The 16,612-nt window shown below is 44.4% G+C and overlaps 1 protein-coding gene across 1 annotated transcript; it reads left to right on the forward strand.

The window, feature by feature from the left end:
- Positions 1 to 2,516: 2,516 nt before the first annotated feature.
- LOC311060290 (D(1)-like dopamine receptor) lies at positions 2,517 to 6,811 on the forward strand (the record flags this gene model as incomplete). The annotated part of the gene is made up of 5 exons (XM_084078425.1): positions 2,517 to 2,912; positions 3,415 to 3,750; positions 4,464 to 4,886; positions 5,434 to 5,687; positions 6,445 to 6,811. 5 exons carry the CDS (start codon positions 2,517 to 2,519, stop codon positions 6,809 to 6,811), a joined length of 1,776 nt encoding a protein of 591 aa, XP_083934551.1.
- Between the last annotated feature and the right edge of the window lie 9,801 nt (positions 6,812 to 16,612).

A 16,612-nucleotide genomic window follows, 5' to 3' on the forward strand; every position in this document is an offset into this window, starting at 1 on the left:
CAGTAAGGATGTCTGAATTCATCCATGGTACCATGGTGCATGTGTGCGTGTGTGCGTGTGTGCGTGTGTGTGTGTGTGTGTGCATTTCCCATTGCCCCTTTGAATGAAATGAAATGAAACTAGAATAGAGCGCAGACTCCCACCAGGCCGGGGAGCCTACCCAGGGCTGTGTTTCGACCGGTTATAACGCCACCATGAGGCCAGTAGTTGTGCCAACGTGCAAAAGTTCACAACAGGACACTGAGCAAAACGTCTCGCGCAAATCTGGTCAGGCGGAAATGGGTTCTGTCATGATCCAAGGGAATCCACGGAATGTATTAGTTATTGATTGTACGTCCTACGGGTCAAGAGTTAAAGACTTAAACATGAATGGGCCAGACACAGCGCCACCATGAGGCCGACTTGAAACATTCGGGGCAGGAGGTTCGTCTTTGACCGACCCAAGTGTGTGTGGAATCTTTCATACCGATCGCGATCGGTCCAACGGTGCCCAAGATAGCTGTTCACCTACAGACAGACAGACAGACAGACAGACAGACAGACAGACAGACAGACAGACAGACAGACAGACAGACAGACAGACAGACAGACACACAGACAGACAGACAGAGGATAATGAAATAGAATTGTGCTCTTGCACATCCAGTTGGTACATTAGGAGGGTTTGAACGCCAAGGGGCACTCTTGCACAGGCCAAGATGCTCATATAATGACACGCACGTGCACGCACACACACACACACACCTCTATCAAGCATTCTCTCTCTCTCTCTCTCTCTCTCTCTCAAACGCACACATGCACGCGCACACACACACACACACACACACACACACACACACACACACACACACACACACACACACACACACACACACACACACACACACACACACACACACACACACACACACACACACACACACACACTCTTATCACATACTCCAATATGTGCTTCACACACGTGCACGCGCGTGCGCTTTGAGAGCCGAGAACCGCAATTCACAGGATTCTCTTACTCGGTATAAAGACGCTGTTTTGTCACGTCGTCTGCTTGACATTAATAAAAAAAGGAACATATATTCCTCTCCTAAATGACAAAGAACAAATGATCTTTGTGTGAAGAAGACATGGTGGACTTCTGGCTACAATGTATCTGAACAGAACCCAGTGGATGGACTCTTCACTGGGTCGGACCTGAGGACAGGAAAAAAACACAGTCCACGGTAGTGGTGGCAAGTAAGTACATTTACTCAAGTACTTTACTTCACTGCACATTTTAGGTACTTTTACTTTACTCAGTGTTCATGTTGTCGACTAAAAAATGATTGTCGACTACCTTTTTTCACTGACAAATACTAAATAAAAAATAAATAAATTCTAAGCTATGATGACTAAAACCACGACTAAACATATTGACAATTTCGTCAACAAACAAAATCTAGACAGAAAATGTTAGGGAAGAACTAGTGAGATCCAGCAGAAGTAAATTTATGTTTGGCTGTGTGTGGGTGTTGTGCTCCCAAAATAGCCGATCTACAAGCTCACAACGCGTCAGGCATTACGACGCCATCAAGGCCCACCAACATAAACTTTATTCGACTAAATCAACTGAACATTTAGTCGACTAATTCAACTGAACATTTAGTCGACTAATTCAGCTGAACATTTAGTCGACTAAAGTTTATGTTTGTCGTAATGCCATCAAGGCCAACGAGGCCCACATAATTAATTAATTAATTTACTATTTATTTATTAAGTAGCCGTGCATTAATCGGGATAATTGACGGGTAGCCGGTCATTATTTATAAATAAATCCCTTCAGGGTGATTAGGCACCTCCGCTACGCGTCAGTGCCTAATCAGGGATTTATTCATTAATAATGACTGGATACCCGTCAATTATCCCTTGCCTAGTGGTGGGTGGGTGGATGTCACAAACTTGCAGACCTGCAAGGCGCACTGTTGCTCCGATCCGCACCAAACTTGGCACCAACACTGGTCAGGGGTCTGCCATCAGGATAGCCACACCAGGCACCACAGGCGCACCATTGTTCCGCCCCCCCTAGGTTCCTATTGGCTGGGGTTTAAACAGACATAACTCCAATTCCCAGCATGCTAAAGGCCCCAAATTTGGTAGGTGCTCTTATACGGCCAAAAGGGACAGGCTGTAATTGCTTGAGCCCCGCCCCCTCTGTGTTCCTATTGGCTGGGATTTAAACAGCCATAACTCCAGTTCCCAGCATGCTGCAGGCTACAAACTTGGTGGGTGGTCCCACAGACTTCCAATTTAATCAAACATGACCCCCTTCCGGTTTTTCCTTCCTACTTCTGGTTTGTTGGATTGCCTTGAAACTTCACCCACACACTGTCTGAGGGGTGGATCTGGATCTGTTCAATACCGGTTATATCAGGAAGCTCTATATAAATGATACAAGCTCTATATGTATAATATAATATAAATGCACCATTAACCCTTCAAGAAGTACTTCTTCTTCGACCACTGGTCAGCGGACGGAAATGTTCCACAACGACAGCCAGGGGGCGCTGCAGCATGCCGTCACAACAACAACAACACACCAAGGACTGGGTGAAGGAGGGCGAGGGTTCCACGCCGACGCCATTGAACCCGGCGGCGCCGATGTCTTCGGCGCTGTGGGCGACGGGACCGGAGGAGGTGGAGCCACGGCGCCCCCTGGAGGTGGTGGCGGCGGGGGGGACGGGGTGCGCGCACTGACCGGGTGCGTGCTGTGCGTGCTCATCGTGTCCACGCTGCTGGGCAACACGCTGGTGTGCGCCGCCGTGGTCAAGTTCAGACACCTGCGCTCCAAGGTCACCAACTCCTTCGTCATCTCGCTGGCCGTGTCCGACCTGTTCGTGGCCGTGCTGGTGATGCCGTGGCGCGCCGCCTCCCAGGTCTGTCTGTCTGTCTGTCTGTCTGTCTGTCTGTCTGTCTGTCTGTCTGTCTGTCTGTCTGTCTGTCTGTCTGTATACCCGTTTGTGGCGGTTGTTGTGCTGTTGCTATTAGAGTGTACAAATGGAACCAAATGGACCCATAACCCAGTGAGCCATAGTCGGCTATTAGACGTCCGTCTAAAACCGGTTATAACTGGTCTAACAGTGAACGTTTTCTCAACGTCTATTTCTAGATTAGACGTTGATTAGCAGTTTTTTTAAGCGTTATACGTAGCCGTTGAAATGATACGACCTAGCCTAGACGTTGAAAAAACGTTCGCTGTTAGACCAGTTTTAGCCTAGCTGTTTATTTCAAATGTGTTGGATCCGCTTCCTCCGGGTCCTCTGGTTCCGGACGACTGGAATTCCCCCGCAGGATAAATAAAGGTCTGTCTGTCTGTCTGTCTGTCTGTCTGTCTGTCTGTCTGTCTGTCTGTCTGTCTGTCTGTCTGTCTGTCTGTAGGTGGCGGGTCGCTGGCTGTTCGGCGCAGCGTTCTGCGACACGTGGGTGGCGTTCGACATCATGTGCTCCACGGCCTCCATCCTGAACCTGTGTGTGATCAGCATGGACCGCTACTGGGCCATCTCCAGCCCCTTCCGCTACGAGAGGAAGATGACGCGCCGCTTCGCCTGCGTGATGATCGGCGTGGCGTGGACGCTGTCCGTGCTCATCTCCTTCATCCCCGTGCGTCTCAACTGGCACCGCGCCGCCGCCGTCGCGCCCGCGACCGCGGACACACACAACGCCACGGTGACGTCGGAGCCGCTGAGAGCGGACGCCAACGGTATGGCTTCTTATGTAGGCCTAATTCAGCTATTATTTCAAAAGGATCCTAATAAGCCTTATATTACTTAAAGACGGGGTGCCGTGATTTTCAGTGATTCCCCCCCCCCCCAAAACATAATCATCAGGTATTATGGTTATACTAGGAGGAAGATTTTTTTCAAAAAAGTGTACAGAAATTGTTAAAATTATGTTTTTATGTGGACACGCCTCCAGTTCATTAAGTATACCTGGTTCTCACCTTAGCACCACCCACCTGTCCTAGTCCCTCCTCCTCCTCATGCCCACACCTGTTGTGTTATGATAATGAGGGGGAGGGTATATTTTTTACTGTGTCACTAAAGCGCCAGTGTTGTGTTCTAGTTTTTTTCTGAAGGTATACGCTACGATACGATGCGCGTGGTTGTGGGTATACGCTCTCGCGTTTTCAATGGATGAAACAGTTTTTGAAGGTATACGGTAGGGACGGAAAACAATCTCAAGGTATACGCCGTACACAGCATCTGACGGTAGAACACACCACTGTAAAGCGCTGTGTCTCTATTGGCACGTTTGACCCTCAAGGTTTCAGCCTCCAGGAAGAAACTCAAAGTAGTCAGAGAAGACATAAAACACCATAAAAAAAGCGCAATCATAATTAATCCTAATCATTTGTATTCAACTATAATCATCAACACAAACGGTTGTGTTGTGTTGTGTGTGCCACAGCCCTGGCCAACGACACGGAGCAGGACTGCAACCCCAGTCTGAACCGGACCTACGCCATCTCCTCCTCCCTCATCAGCTTCTACATCCCCGTGGTCATCATGGTGGGGACCTACACCCGCATCTTCCGCATCGCCCAGACCCAGATCCGCAGGATCTCCTCCCTGGAGCGGGCGGCCAACCAGCGGGCCCTGAACCGCCCGCTCCACCCCCCCCACCATCACCACCACCACCAGAGCCAGAGCCAGAGCCAGAGCCACGCCCACCACAACCAGAGCCACGCCCCCCACCACAACCAGAGCCACGCCCCCCACCACAACCAGAGCCACGCCCACCAGAGCCAGAGCCACTCCCACCACAACCAGAGCCGCCACCGAGGCGCGTCCAACTCCACCAACAACCACGATGAGAGCGCACTGAAGACCTCGTTCAAGAAGGAGACCAAGGTAGGGACTGTCACCATTACACATTTAAGTTGACGATTAATTGTCACTGAAATAATTGCGATCAACGGTTTAATTGTGTGTTTGGCCATTGAACATTGGAACATACAGTATGAATACAAGTTTGCCTTGTAATAAAAAAAAGTGCACAGTGCAGAATATACATACAATAATATAATAAAAAATATTTACATATTTATTAATTTTATACTTAAAAAATTGCGGAAATAGCTGATCTACAAGCTTACAATGCGTCACTTTGTGACGCGTTGTAAGCTTGTAGATCAGCTATTCAGCTTGTTTTAATGTATGTCATTATTTCAACATGGAAACGATTAAGATGATTATAAACAAAATACAACATAATTGTGATTATCTCAAATAATTGCAATTAGGCGATTATGTAATATTGTGACAGCGTCCGATTATCACTAAGCCGAGGAAGAACAGCCACGTTGCGCACAGCTGCGTTTTTTTTTTTTTTGCTTCCACTCCCACAGATTTTGTCCTCAACCATTGTCAAATGAAACCCTCGTTGATTGTGTCGCAGGTCCTGAAGACTCTGTCCATCATCATGGGCGTGTTCGTGTTCTGCTGGCTGCCCTTCTTCGTGCTGAACTGCGTGGTTCCGTTCTGCGAAGACACGGAGCCGGGCGACCCGCCCTGCGTCAGCGACAACACCTTCAGCATCTTCGTGTGGTTCGGCTGGGCCAACTCCTCCCTCAACCCCGTCATCTACGCCTTCAACGCAGACTTCAGGAAGGCCTTCTCCACCATCCTGGGATGCAACAAGTTCTGCTCGAGGTTAGCAGCTGTTAGCTTAGCATTTTGTTCACTCGTTTTTATATGCGTTCATATGGTTCATGTGTTTTCAACTTCTGTTAAGTTTTCATTCGTTTTGAGGCTTAGTTTTAGTTCAGATTGTATTACTTTTAGTGTTAGTTTGTGATCAGTTTGTGGGCTATTCGTCTGTTACTTATAATAAATAAGTAAGATAAAATAATCCATTTATAACATCACAATATGATGCCTTGTGAGCTTATAGAGCGCATATATTCTTTGCAATTAGCTGTAAACAACAGGGTGTAAAACTGGCAAAGTTTAAGTATCGGAAGATACATTTCCATATCCACCCAGAGTATTGAAATATGAAATATTGACCAAGACTAAAACATAAGGATATCTTCTCTATGATAATAGTTAGTTTTGTAAACAACTAAATACAGTTTAAATAGAGTTTCAGATATTTGTATTTTTTATTTTATTTTATTTTTTAAGACCTGGAACGTATCTGTGTCACTTTAGATTTCTTTGGCTATTCAAAAATAGCAGATCTACAAGCTCATAGCGCGGCACCGAGTGCCGCGCTATGAGCTTGTATATCTGCTATTTTTGAAAAATCTTGAAAAAAAATGTTTTCGATGTTTTTCAAAAAACTGTTGATTGTTGATTTAGAAAACATTTTTAAGAATCGCCTCAGGTCTTAATGGGTTAAAGCCTCAGTTTTTTTTGTTTTTTTTTGACAAAAACTCTTTTTCACCATAATGTTTTGTTCCTCCAGCTCTACGGTGGAGGCGGTGGATTTCAGCAACGAGCTGGTGTCCTACCACCACGACACCACCCTGCAGAAGGAGACCGCCGTGCCCACCGGTACCACCGCTACCGGAGGGGGAGGAGGAGGGGGAGGGGGAGCAGGAGGGGGTCCCGGAGGGGTGCAGCAGCGGCTCTCCTGCCTCGGCCCTCGGCAGCACATCGCCGCACAAGCAGGCTCCGGGGAGGAGCTGTTGGACCCGGACCGGGTGTTCGGGATCGCACAGCTGCTGCAGTTCGAGTGCGAGGCGGAGATTTCTCTGGACATGATGCCCTTCAACTCGTCCGGCCCCGCGGACTGCTGTCCCGCCATCCCAGGACAAGTAGGCGACTTGTGACATCATAAAACACCATCCCAGGACAAGTAGGAGACTGTGATTCTATAAAACACCATCCCAGGACAAGTAGGAGACTGTGATTCTATAAAACACCATCCCAGGACAAGTAGGAGACTGTGATTCTATAAAACACCATCCCAGGACAAGTAGGAGACATGTGACTCTATAAAACACCATCCCAGGACAAGTAGAATTCCTATGACTCTATAAAACACCATCCCAGGACAAGTAGAATTCCTATGACTCTATAAAACACCATCCCAGGACAAGTAGAATTCCTATGACTCTATAAAACACCATCCCAGGACAAGTAGGAGACATGTGACTCTATGAAACTCTACCCCAGGTCAAGTAGGATTCCTGTGACAGTATAAAACACCATGCCAGGACAAATAGAAGACCTGTGACTCTATAAAACACCATTCCAGGACCAGTAGGATTCATAAGACTCTATGAAACACCATCCCAGGACAAGTAGGAGACATGTGACTCTATAAAACACCATCCCAGGACAAGTAGGAGACATGTGACTCTATAAAACACCATCCCAGGACAAGTAAGAGACATGTGACTCTATAAAACACCATCCCAGGACAAGTAAGATACATGTGACTCTATATAACACCATCCCAGGACAAGTAGGATTCCTTTGACGTAATTTGTGCCAGAAACCTCAGAAGAGAAGGTTTATGTATACAAAAAGAACTTAAAATGTTTAATGAATTTTCAGAAATAACAAATGTACCAGTTTGAAGCGCGAGCTTGTACATTTTTGAATAGACAAAATATAAATGGATTAAGTGGTTAAAATGATTGTGATGCTGTGTTAACTACTTTGGCTGGGGACACCCTGGAACCCCTACTAAGGACCCCTTGGGGGTCTCCGAAGCCCACTTTGAGAACCACTGAGGTAGGACACTTGTGATATTATAAAACAAACTGCTAACATGGGATGTGTATGAGAGACCCGTGACACTAAAGACAATGCACAGAATTGTCCTGATTTCGTTGTCATTTGATCTTCTAATGTTTTGGATCGTTATACTTCGAACTTTGTTTGGACACTGAACAGGATTCATTCATGAACTAAACATGGGAAAACGAGTAATAATTATGATCTGGATTTAAATGTTAAGCTTTGTGCAGATTCTGTGTTGTCAAAGCTCACGCATGTATTTGTACCTTTTCTGGTTTCGTTTTTAGTATTTTATTTTTTTCAATGTCCTTAACTGACATTTATTTTGACATAAGTGTGGTTATTAACTTGATATGATATTTGACACCTATTTCTAATAAAAAATGACTGAAGCCTATATTCTTCATGACATACATTTCAGTAACAATTTATATCAAACAGTATACAAATATATTTTTCATAAATAACTTTCTTGGTGGGTACAAACATAATGTCTGATTCTGATGTCCGACGTGACAATAATATTGTAATTATTGTCTTCACAAGTTTCGCTCATTAAAAATAGACAATATACAAATCCACAACTTTTTTCAGTCGAGGCTTCATATCCATAATCATAGGAGTAAAATCACCTGGCTGGCTGGTTTGTTTATTTCTGGAACACAGTTCTTATATGACGTGATCTAAGATTCTAAGATGGGGATTCCAACACAAAAAATAACACTGTGACCCCATAGTGATATCGCCTCATTTGTCAGAGGTGCATTCAGCAGTACAATACGGTATCTAATAATAAAATTAAAGTGCATTCAACATAGGTAGGGAACAAAACTACTAATCACCAGAAGTCTGAAGTGCATTTCCTGCAAAAACAAGCAACCAAGAGTATACCTAGCGCTAAGGTAAAAGTGCTATATATCAGCTACCAACTTTCTTAAACAGATGAGACAAAATAGCAAAATCAAATGAGCACGAGCTAATAAGTGTATCGACTAAACAAGATCCAATAAAACAGTACAACAATAAAACAAGAGTTTGTACAACTAGTTAACAACAAGTAAGCCAGACAAAGAGGAAGGGTAGTGTTTCCTGAAGACTCCACATCTCAGAGGCAAAACCTTTACTCCAATACAATTATTTAAAAACTTCAGTTACCAGTTACTTTGTGGATATTATTATTATTACAAAACATACATTAATTCACCTCATCCATTTGAAAATAGCCGAGCTTGTAGATCTGCTATTTTCAAAGGATTTTAACACATTTTGTTTTACATTTGAAGACTTGTGAAACGGGACATTCTGCATAATGATTACTTTCTGCTTTTGGTACTTTTAAGTACATAGTGATACCAATACTTTTGCACTTTTACTTAGGTAAAACATGATTTGAGTACTTTTTCCACCACTGTACTGTAGCTAATGTCCCAAACAGCAGCTGTTGTGAACCATGTGTCCACAGAGGTGAGTCTTTGATATGACAGAGATAACAGAGCCGGCAAGATAATTGCTCATAATTGCATGCTTAATGCTAGCGTTTTGATTGAATTGCTGGATAATTACACCGTGTTTATGTTTGAGTGTAACCCGTCCATTCATCTACCACCCACTCCATCCATCCATCATCCATCCATCCTCAGTGGTGGTAAGTACATTTACTTAAGTTCTGTACTTAAGTAAAATTTTGTACTTTACTTGAGTATTTCCAATTTCCAATACTTTTACTTCTACTCCACTACATCTCAAAGGCAAATATTGTACTTTTACTCCACTACAATTATTTGAAAACTTTATAGTTACTAGCTACTTTGCAGATATAAATTATTACGTTATAAAACATACATTAACCACCTTAGCCTTATTTTATACACAGGCTATTTTAAAACATTTTAGTACTTTAAGTACATTTTGATACCAATACTTTCGTACTTTTACTCATAGTAGAGTCAAAAATGGAGGTTCCGTGACCATCCTTTGGCAAGGATGGTTTGACGATTGATTTGACCTCTATGGACCCTTTAGAAAAGATTTAGCCCCCAGGTCCCTCCCAAAAATCCTGGCATTTTTTGCTAGACAGCCAAATTCAAAATGGCGCCCGGCGCCATCTCTAAAAATTAACTTTTGATCTGAATGACCTAGAATCATGTATGAAGGCACTTTTCCATACAAGTCAACCATGAGGATTCCAAATCCGACACAATTTTAATTGTAAGACCTTGTTTTGACTCCAAAATTCAAGATGGCCGACATCCAGTAGAGTAAAAACTTATACCCAGGGGGCAAAGGGGGGTATGCTGCATTTGCCCTGCCATAAAAGGTTGGCCACCAGAAATAATATCTATGACCCAGTAGGATCACAACCTATATGGACAACCCGGTCACCTTGCTGCTGGAAATCCAATATGGCCGCCTCAATATTATCAGAAAATAGCTTTGGCAATAACTTTTGAACCAGATGGGCTAGAAATAAAAACTTGGTGTCTATGTCATGGTTTCAGAGCATGAGAAACTCAATGGAATACTTATCTTTATGATTGGGTGTGTCTGGACCTTTCATTTGCATATTTCCAAGATGGACGCCACGCGAAAATGAGTTTTCCTATGACTTTTACAGCAAAAAGTCTGCTTTTTAAGCAATATGAACACATTTGGTCAGTTTGAGCTTTAATTTATATGTTGTCAATATGGCTGCAGTCATAAATAATGTATGGCATTACATTTTCCCTCAGATTTATTGATTTATAGATCTATAGTTGTGGGGATGATTGCAGAGAAAATCGGAGAAAAAGCCCACAACGTATCTTATGTATCATTTTAATAAACTAAATACAATATAAACAGACACATGCACACTCCAAGACTTGCCAAAAACTTCAACTTTAGGGCTATACAAATTAACATAGTGGTATGCATTCAAGTAACATAACAAAAGATAGACTACTTAGTGACAAATAGAGTAAAGGCGGAGTTGAGGTTGCCTACAAAAGGTTCATTTTTACCTCTATGGTGCTGTCTTGCCTGCTTCTAAAGCCAATGATACTATGGTACAATGCTATTCACTGTCACTGTTGTCATGTGTTGCACTGATCCTGCTGCATCGTGTCTCCAGTCCCTGGCAACGGCATCCTAAGTAGCATGGAATTGCCTTCTTTGCACGGGAACAGTTTTTTTGGCAGCCTTTGATACAGCTGCATGATATTGCCTTGTTCATTGACACAGGCCAGGCTGGCTCGGTAGATGCAAGGGGGACTGCATTGCTAGCACTGAGAGACCATCCATACTCTGTGAAAGAAGGAATATCCGGCTTGGCGATATGTGCACATTTATCTATTATGGTTGCTAGAACAGCTCTTCTCAGGTGCAGGTCAAAGGCATTCTCTGTCGGGGGCAGCAGCTTTAAGAGGGTTGATCTATTATTGAGGAACTTGTACACTCTAAGCTTACTCAGGTCAAAATCCTCCTGGTGGTCCGCTTTGAATGTATATACAGCAATTGTGAGGTCTCGTGCCGGATTTATGGACGTCATCTGAGAGGGAATCATAAGAGTTTTCACCAAACTCCTCAAGTGCAGAGATCCAGACGCATGAGGGCCTTGAACCATGCCTTCTTCCCAGTGAAGAAGGGATAGCTGGTGGTACAGTATCTCTGCCACTTAAACTATGGATAAAGGGCAGGGCACGACACTGTGCGAGCCCCAGTGCTGATACCATTTGATGGATAGGAAGGTATGAATTTTGCTCTGTTCTCACCCACAGCTCTGGAAGGCATCTGAGATGGGTTGTTGCATAGTAAAGGCACATGATGATGATGTCTGTGTCATTGGCATGGATGACAACTCTATCAACTTTGTCATTCTGGACGCTGTACAGGGTGTGGAGTATTATTCTTGTATCAGCCTCCTGTTGTGTGGATTCTAGTGCAGGGACATCTTCAATAGACCCCTCATTGATCAACACACTCCTTGTCTCTTCTTTAAACCCCCCACCCAGGTAAAGATGTGTTGGACCAAGGGCCGCCTTAAGTTTCTCATTTTCACACCATTCGTCACAGAGGAAACTGAATAGGTTTGCCTTGTTAGCTGACACAGCAAAAAAACTCCTGAGGATCTGGAGCTGTGTAATGCATACTGACTTCATATTCTTTGGTAGGTTTTGGTCGAGCATATCTGTGTTCTTGCTCAGCTGTCTTAAGACTAGGTCCACTGTACCGGTCAAAACAGAAGTGAATGATCTCTGTGCCAGCAGGCACATCATTCAACAGCAGACGTTGGTATCGTTCAGCGATTGTTCCAAATGCTTCACCTTTCAGGAACGACCAATGGCGCATGGCATACATGGCATCAATAACTACTGCTGTTTTTATGTCTTCTGTAGGCAGGTCAGGGATGCATGCAACTTTGGTCTCCTCTTTCAGGACCTTAACAAGGCTTGCCTTGGTACCTGTTCTCATCCTGCCATCTTCCTTGAAGAGGGAAGGGGGGAAGTCACTGCACTCGTGGTTGCCTATAAAGACAAGGTTGAGTTCTCCACCACTGGCTATGATTTGGGTCATGTGCAGGAGGGCAGTAATTTCATTGCTCTTGCCAGGTGCTGAGGTTTTCCCCTTAGATTTTGTAGATGATGTGTTTTGAGTGTAGAAAGTGTTAAGCTTCATTATGCTTGTTTTCTTCTGTTCACTGGACAGTGACTCACACAGTGCCTTCAGACCCAGTTCTTTCACACTCATCAAGTCGTCCTTGACTGTGGAATCAGCACACTGTCCTGTAGATATGTTGATCATGGGTTAGTCTCCACTGCTGCCATGACCTTGACTACCATTTCTGCGTCCCGGATTACACGACTCTGACCAGACTCATGGTGTGGGTCTGCCATATTGACAACATATAAATTAAAGCTCAAACTGACCAAATGTGTTCATATTGCTTAAAAAGCAGACTTGTTGCCATAACAGTCAGCTGTCACTGTAAAAGTCATAGTAAAACTCATTTTCGCGTGGCGTCCATCTTGGAAATATGCAAATGAAAGGTCCAGACACACCCAATCATAAAGATAGGTATTCCATTGAGTTTCCCATGCTCTGAAACCATGAAATAGACACCAAGTTTTTATTTCTAGCCCATCTGGTTCAAAAGTTATTGCCAAAGCTACTTTCTGATAATATTGAGGCGGCCATATTGGATTTCCAGCAGCAAGGTGACCGGGTTGTCCATATAGGTTGTGATCCTACTGGGTCATAGATAGTATTTCTGGTGGCCAACCTTTTATGGCAGGGCAAATGCAGCATACCCCCCTTTGCCCCCTGGGTATAAGTTTTTACTCTACTGGATGTCGGCCATCTTGAATTTCGGAGTCAAAACAAGGTCTTACAATTAAAATTGTGTCAGATTTGGAATCCTCATGGTTGACTTGTATGGAAAAGTGCCTTCATACATGATTCTAGGTCATTCAGATCAAAAGTTAATTTTTAGAGATGGCGCCGGGCGCCATTTTGAATTTGGCTGTCTAGCAAAAAATGGCAGGATTTTTGGGAGGGACCTGGGGGCTAAATCTTTTCTAAAGGGTCCATAGAGGTCAAATCAATCGTCAAACCATCCTTGCCAAAGGATGGTCACGGAACCTCCATTTTTGACTCTACTATCAAGTCAATTTTGAATTCCGGACTTTTACTTACGTAACGGAGTACTTCTACATTGCAGTATTGATACTTTTACTTAAGTAAAACATTTGAGTACTTTTTCCACCACTGCATGAGAGAGTGATGGAGAGAGAAATGGAGAGTGACTGATTGCTTGATTAAAATTTATGAGAGAAAAAAGAAAAAAGTGTCTGCGACAGCAGCAAACTAAATAAGCCGCTGAGAGGCGATGAGACGAGCCGTGTCTATTGTCTGACGCGCTCTACAAACCAAAGGAAGACACGCAACATAAGTAACGTAGTTAAAGGGTGATCACAGCGATGCAACAATAATAGGAAACGGGTCCATATATACCCGTTATGGGATATGAGCATCGTTTTCATAGACCTGCTTACTTATTCCTCTGGCAACATGTGGCAACACTAGATCCCAATCCCATAGCCCAGTGGTTTTCAACCAGTGGTCCGGGGACCACCAGTGGTCCTTGGGGGGGGGGGGGGGGTACCAGGGGGTCCCCAGCTAAATTAGTTAACATAGCCTCAGAATCATTTTTAACCACTTAGCTTTGGCTATTCAAAAATATCAGATCTACAAGCTCATAGCGCGGCACCGAGTGCCGCGCTATGAGCTTGTAGATCTGATATTTTTGAGAAATCTTGAAAATTGGTGCAAATCTTTGAATATATGAATTTTTCAAAGAGAACCTTTTTAACTCATATCTTTGCTTCTGGGGGGTCCCTGGCACAAAACATTCTCAGATGGTGGTCCGCGGCCAAATGTATATCAATTTAGGGGTCCCTGGCATGAAAAAAGGTTGAAAACCACTGCCATAGCCTGACCGATCCCAATCCCATAGCCTGGGGGACCATGTAGAGTTAACAGTGTTTCTAAAGAAGGCTAATCAACAGATAGAATTTGGGTAAAGTGAAAAACAGGCAGTGGCGTGCACAGACATTTTGAGGGGCAGGTGCTCAAGTAAATTATACTTTTTTTTGTTTACTTGGTCTGCTCTTTTTTCCCTCTACACCTATACCTCTTTGCCAAAAATAGCCGATCTACAAGCCCACAACGCCTCGCAGCGCTATTTTTGGCTAAAGTTCTCCTCAGAAAAGGGATGCTAGGTTTCGAGTGGTTATGGTAAAAAAATAAATCATATCACATAAAGATTTGGCGGACCCCCTGTAGTAACTCTGAGGACCCCCTAGGGGTCCCGGACCCCCTGTTGAAGACCCCTGCTGTAAACTGAAAAAAAAAGAAAAAACTTTTTTTCTTTTTTTCAAAAGGGCACTTCAGGTCAAGAGGGCAAAGGGCAGGTGCTTCAGCACCACCTAGAGTCTATCTGTGCACGTCCCTGAAAACAGACTTCCTCACGGTGGGCATTTGCTAATGATGAATGGCCGTGTGCAAGAGCAGAGACATCGCTTCAGCCACTGAGGAGAACCAAGCACTTCAGACAGACTGACAGGCCGTTAATTGCATGTAGGATAAATAAAGCAAATAAAGGTATAAAGCAGTCAACAAAAAGTACGGCTCCTACACATCCCCTCTCTCTCTCTCTCTCTCTCTCTCTCTCTCTCTCTCTCTCTCTCTCTCTCTCTCTCTCTCTCTCTCTCTCTCTCTCTCTCTCTCTCTCTCTCTCTCTCTCTCTCTCTCTCTCTCTCTCTCTCTCTCTCTCTCTCTCTCTCTCTCTCTCTCTCTGTGTTGTCAGCAGGTGAACAGGTGATGCTTTTGAGGTAAGCAGGTGTCCTCCCATATGCCTGTCACTCAATCATCCACACGCACGCACGCACGCACGCACGCACGCACGCACGCACGCACGCACGCACACACACACACACACACACACACACACACACACACACACACACACACACACACACACACACACACACACACACACTGCTGTTTGAAGTCATTGTTGTGTTTCAGAGGCAGATGGAAGATCAGGAAAGCCAGGGGTCAACAGGTCAGCAGACAGACAGTCCACACTACAAACAACAGCTTGTGTGCTTTCATCTCCCTGTGTGTGTGTGTGTGTGTGTGTGTGTGTGTGTGTGTGTGTGTGTGTGTGTGTGTGTGTGTGTGTGTGTGTGTGTGTGTGTGTGTGTGTGTGTGTGTGTGTGTGTGTGTGTGTGTGTGTGTGTGTGTGTGTGTGTGGATGATTGAGTGAGGGGGGGGCAGGGGGTCCCCCAGTAACATGCCTTCATAGTTAGGAACCAAATGGACAAACACCAGACACACTGAGGGTCCACTGCTGATACTAATGAAGGCTCTGTTCCATTCTGGTTGTTACAATGACACTAATGAAGGCTCTGTTCCATTCTGGTTGTTACAATGACACTAATGAAGGCTCTGTTCCATTCTGGTTGTTACAATGATACTAATGAAGGCTCTGTTCCATTCTGGTTGTTACAATGACACTAATGAAGGCTCTGTTCCATTCTGGCTGTTACAATGACACTAATGAAGGCTCTGTTCCATTCTGGTTGTTACAATGACACTAATGAAGGCTCTGTTCCATTCTGGTTGTTACAATGACACTAATGAAGGCTCTGTTCCATTCTGGTTGTTACAATGACACTAATGAAGGCTCTGTTCCATTCTGGTTGTTACAATGACACTAATGAAGGCTCTGTTCCATTCTGGTTGTTACAATGATACTAATGAAGGCTCTGTTCCATTCTGGTCAAACAGAGTCAGGGTGTTGACTCACTGGAAACACTCTGCTACACCAGTGGGTCTCAAAGGGTGGTCCAGGGACCTTCATGGTGCCTTGAGGGGGTTCCAAATGGACCCCTTACGGGTGTGCAATTCTGAGAGTGTACAAATGAACACTCTCAGAATTTGTACACTCTCAGAGTTATGGGGTCCTTGAAATGAAAAGGTTTGAGAACCACTGTGCTACACTAAATGGAACAGAGCCTTCATTGGTATCATTGGTAACACCTTTGATGGAAGTAAGGAAGAGGCCCAATTTATTTACAATATGGCTGCTGTGCATAGAGCCTATTGCAAGGAGCCGGAAACCGGAGTTGGTGCAAATAACACTTTCCTTGGTGGTTGGTAGAAACAGTAACAAAGGTACACCTCTCACAGAACGTGTAACACAGGGAGAAACTCAGGAGCATAAAGCAGAACCTCTCGGCATGCGTGGCATCAATACTATAAACAGGCAACGAGCCGACACCGGGAGTCCAGTTAAGAAACCCAGTCATTAAGGCAACGGCACACAGCTGGGCCCGCAGCTGGGC

The sequence above is a fragment of the Gymnoscopelus microlampas genome (assembly GCF_963454915.1).
Source record: "Gymnoscopelus microlampas genome assembly, chromosome: 14".
Lineage (NCBI taxonomy): Eukaryota > Metazoa > Chordata > Actinopteri > Myctophiformes > Myctophidae > Gymnoscopelus > Gymnoscopelus microlampas.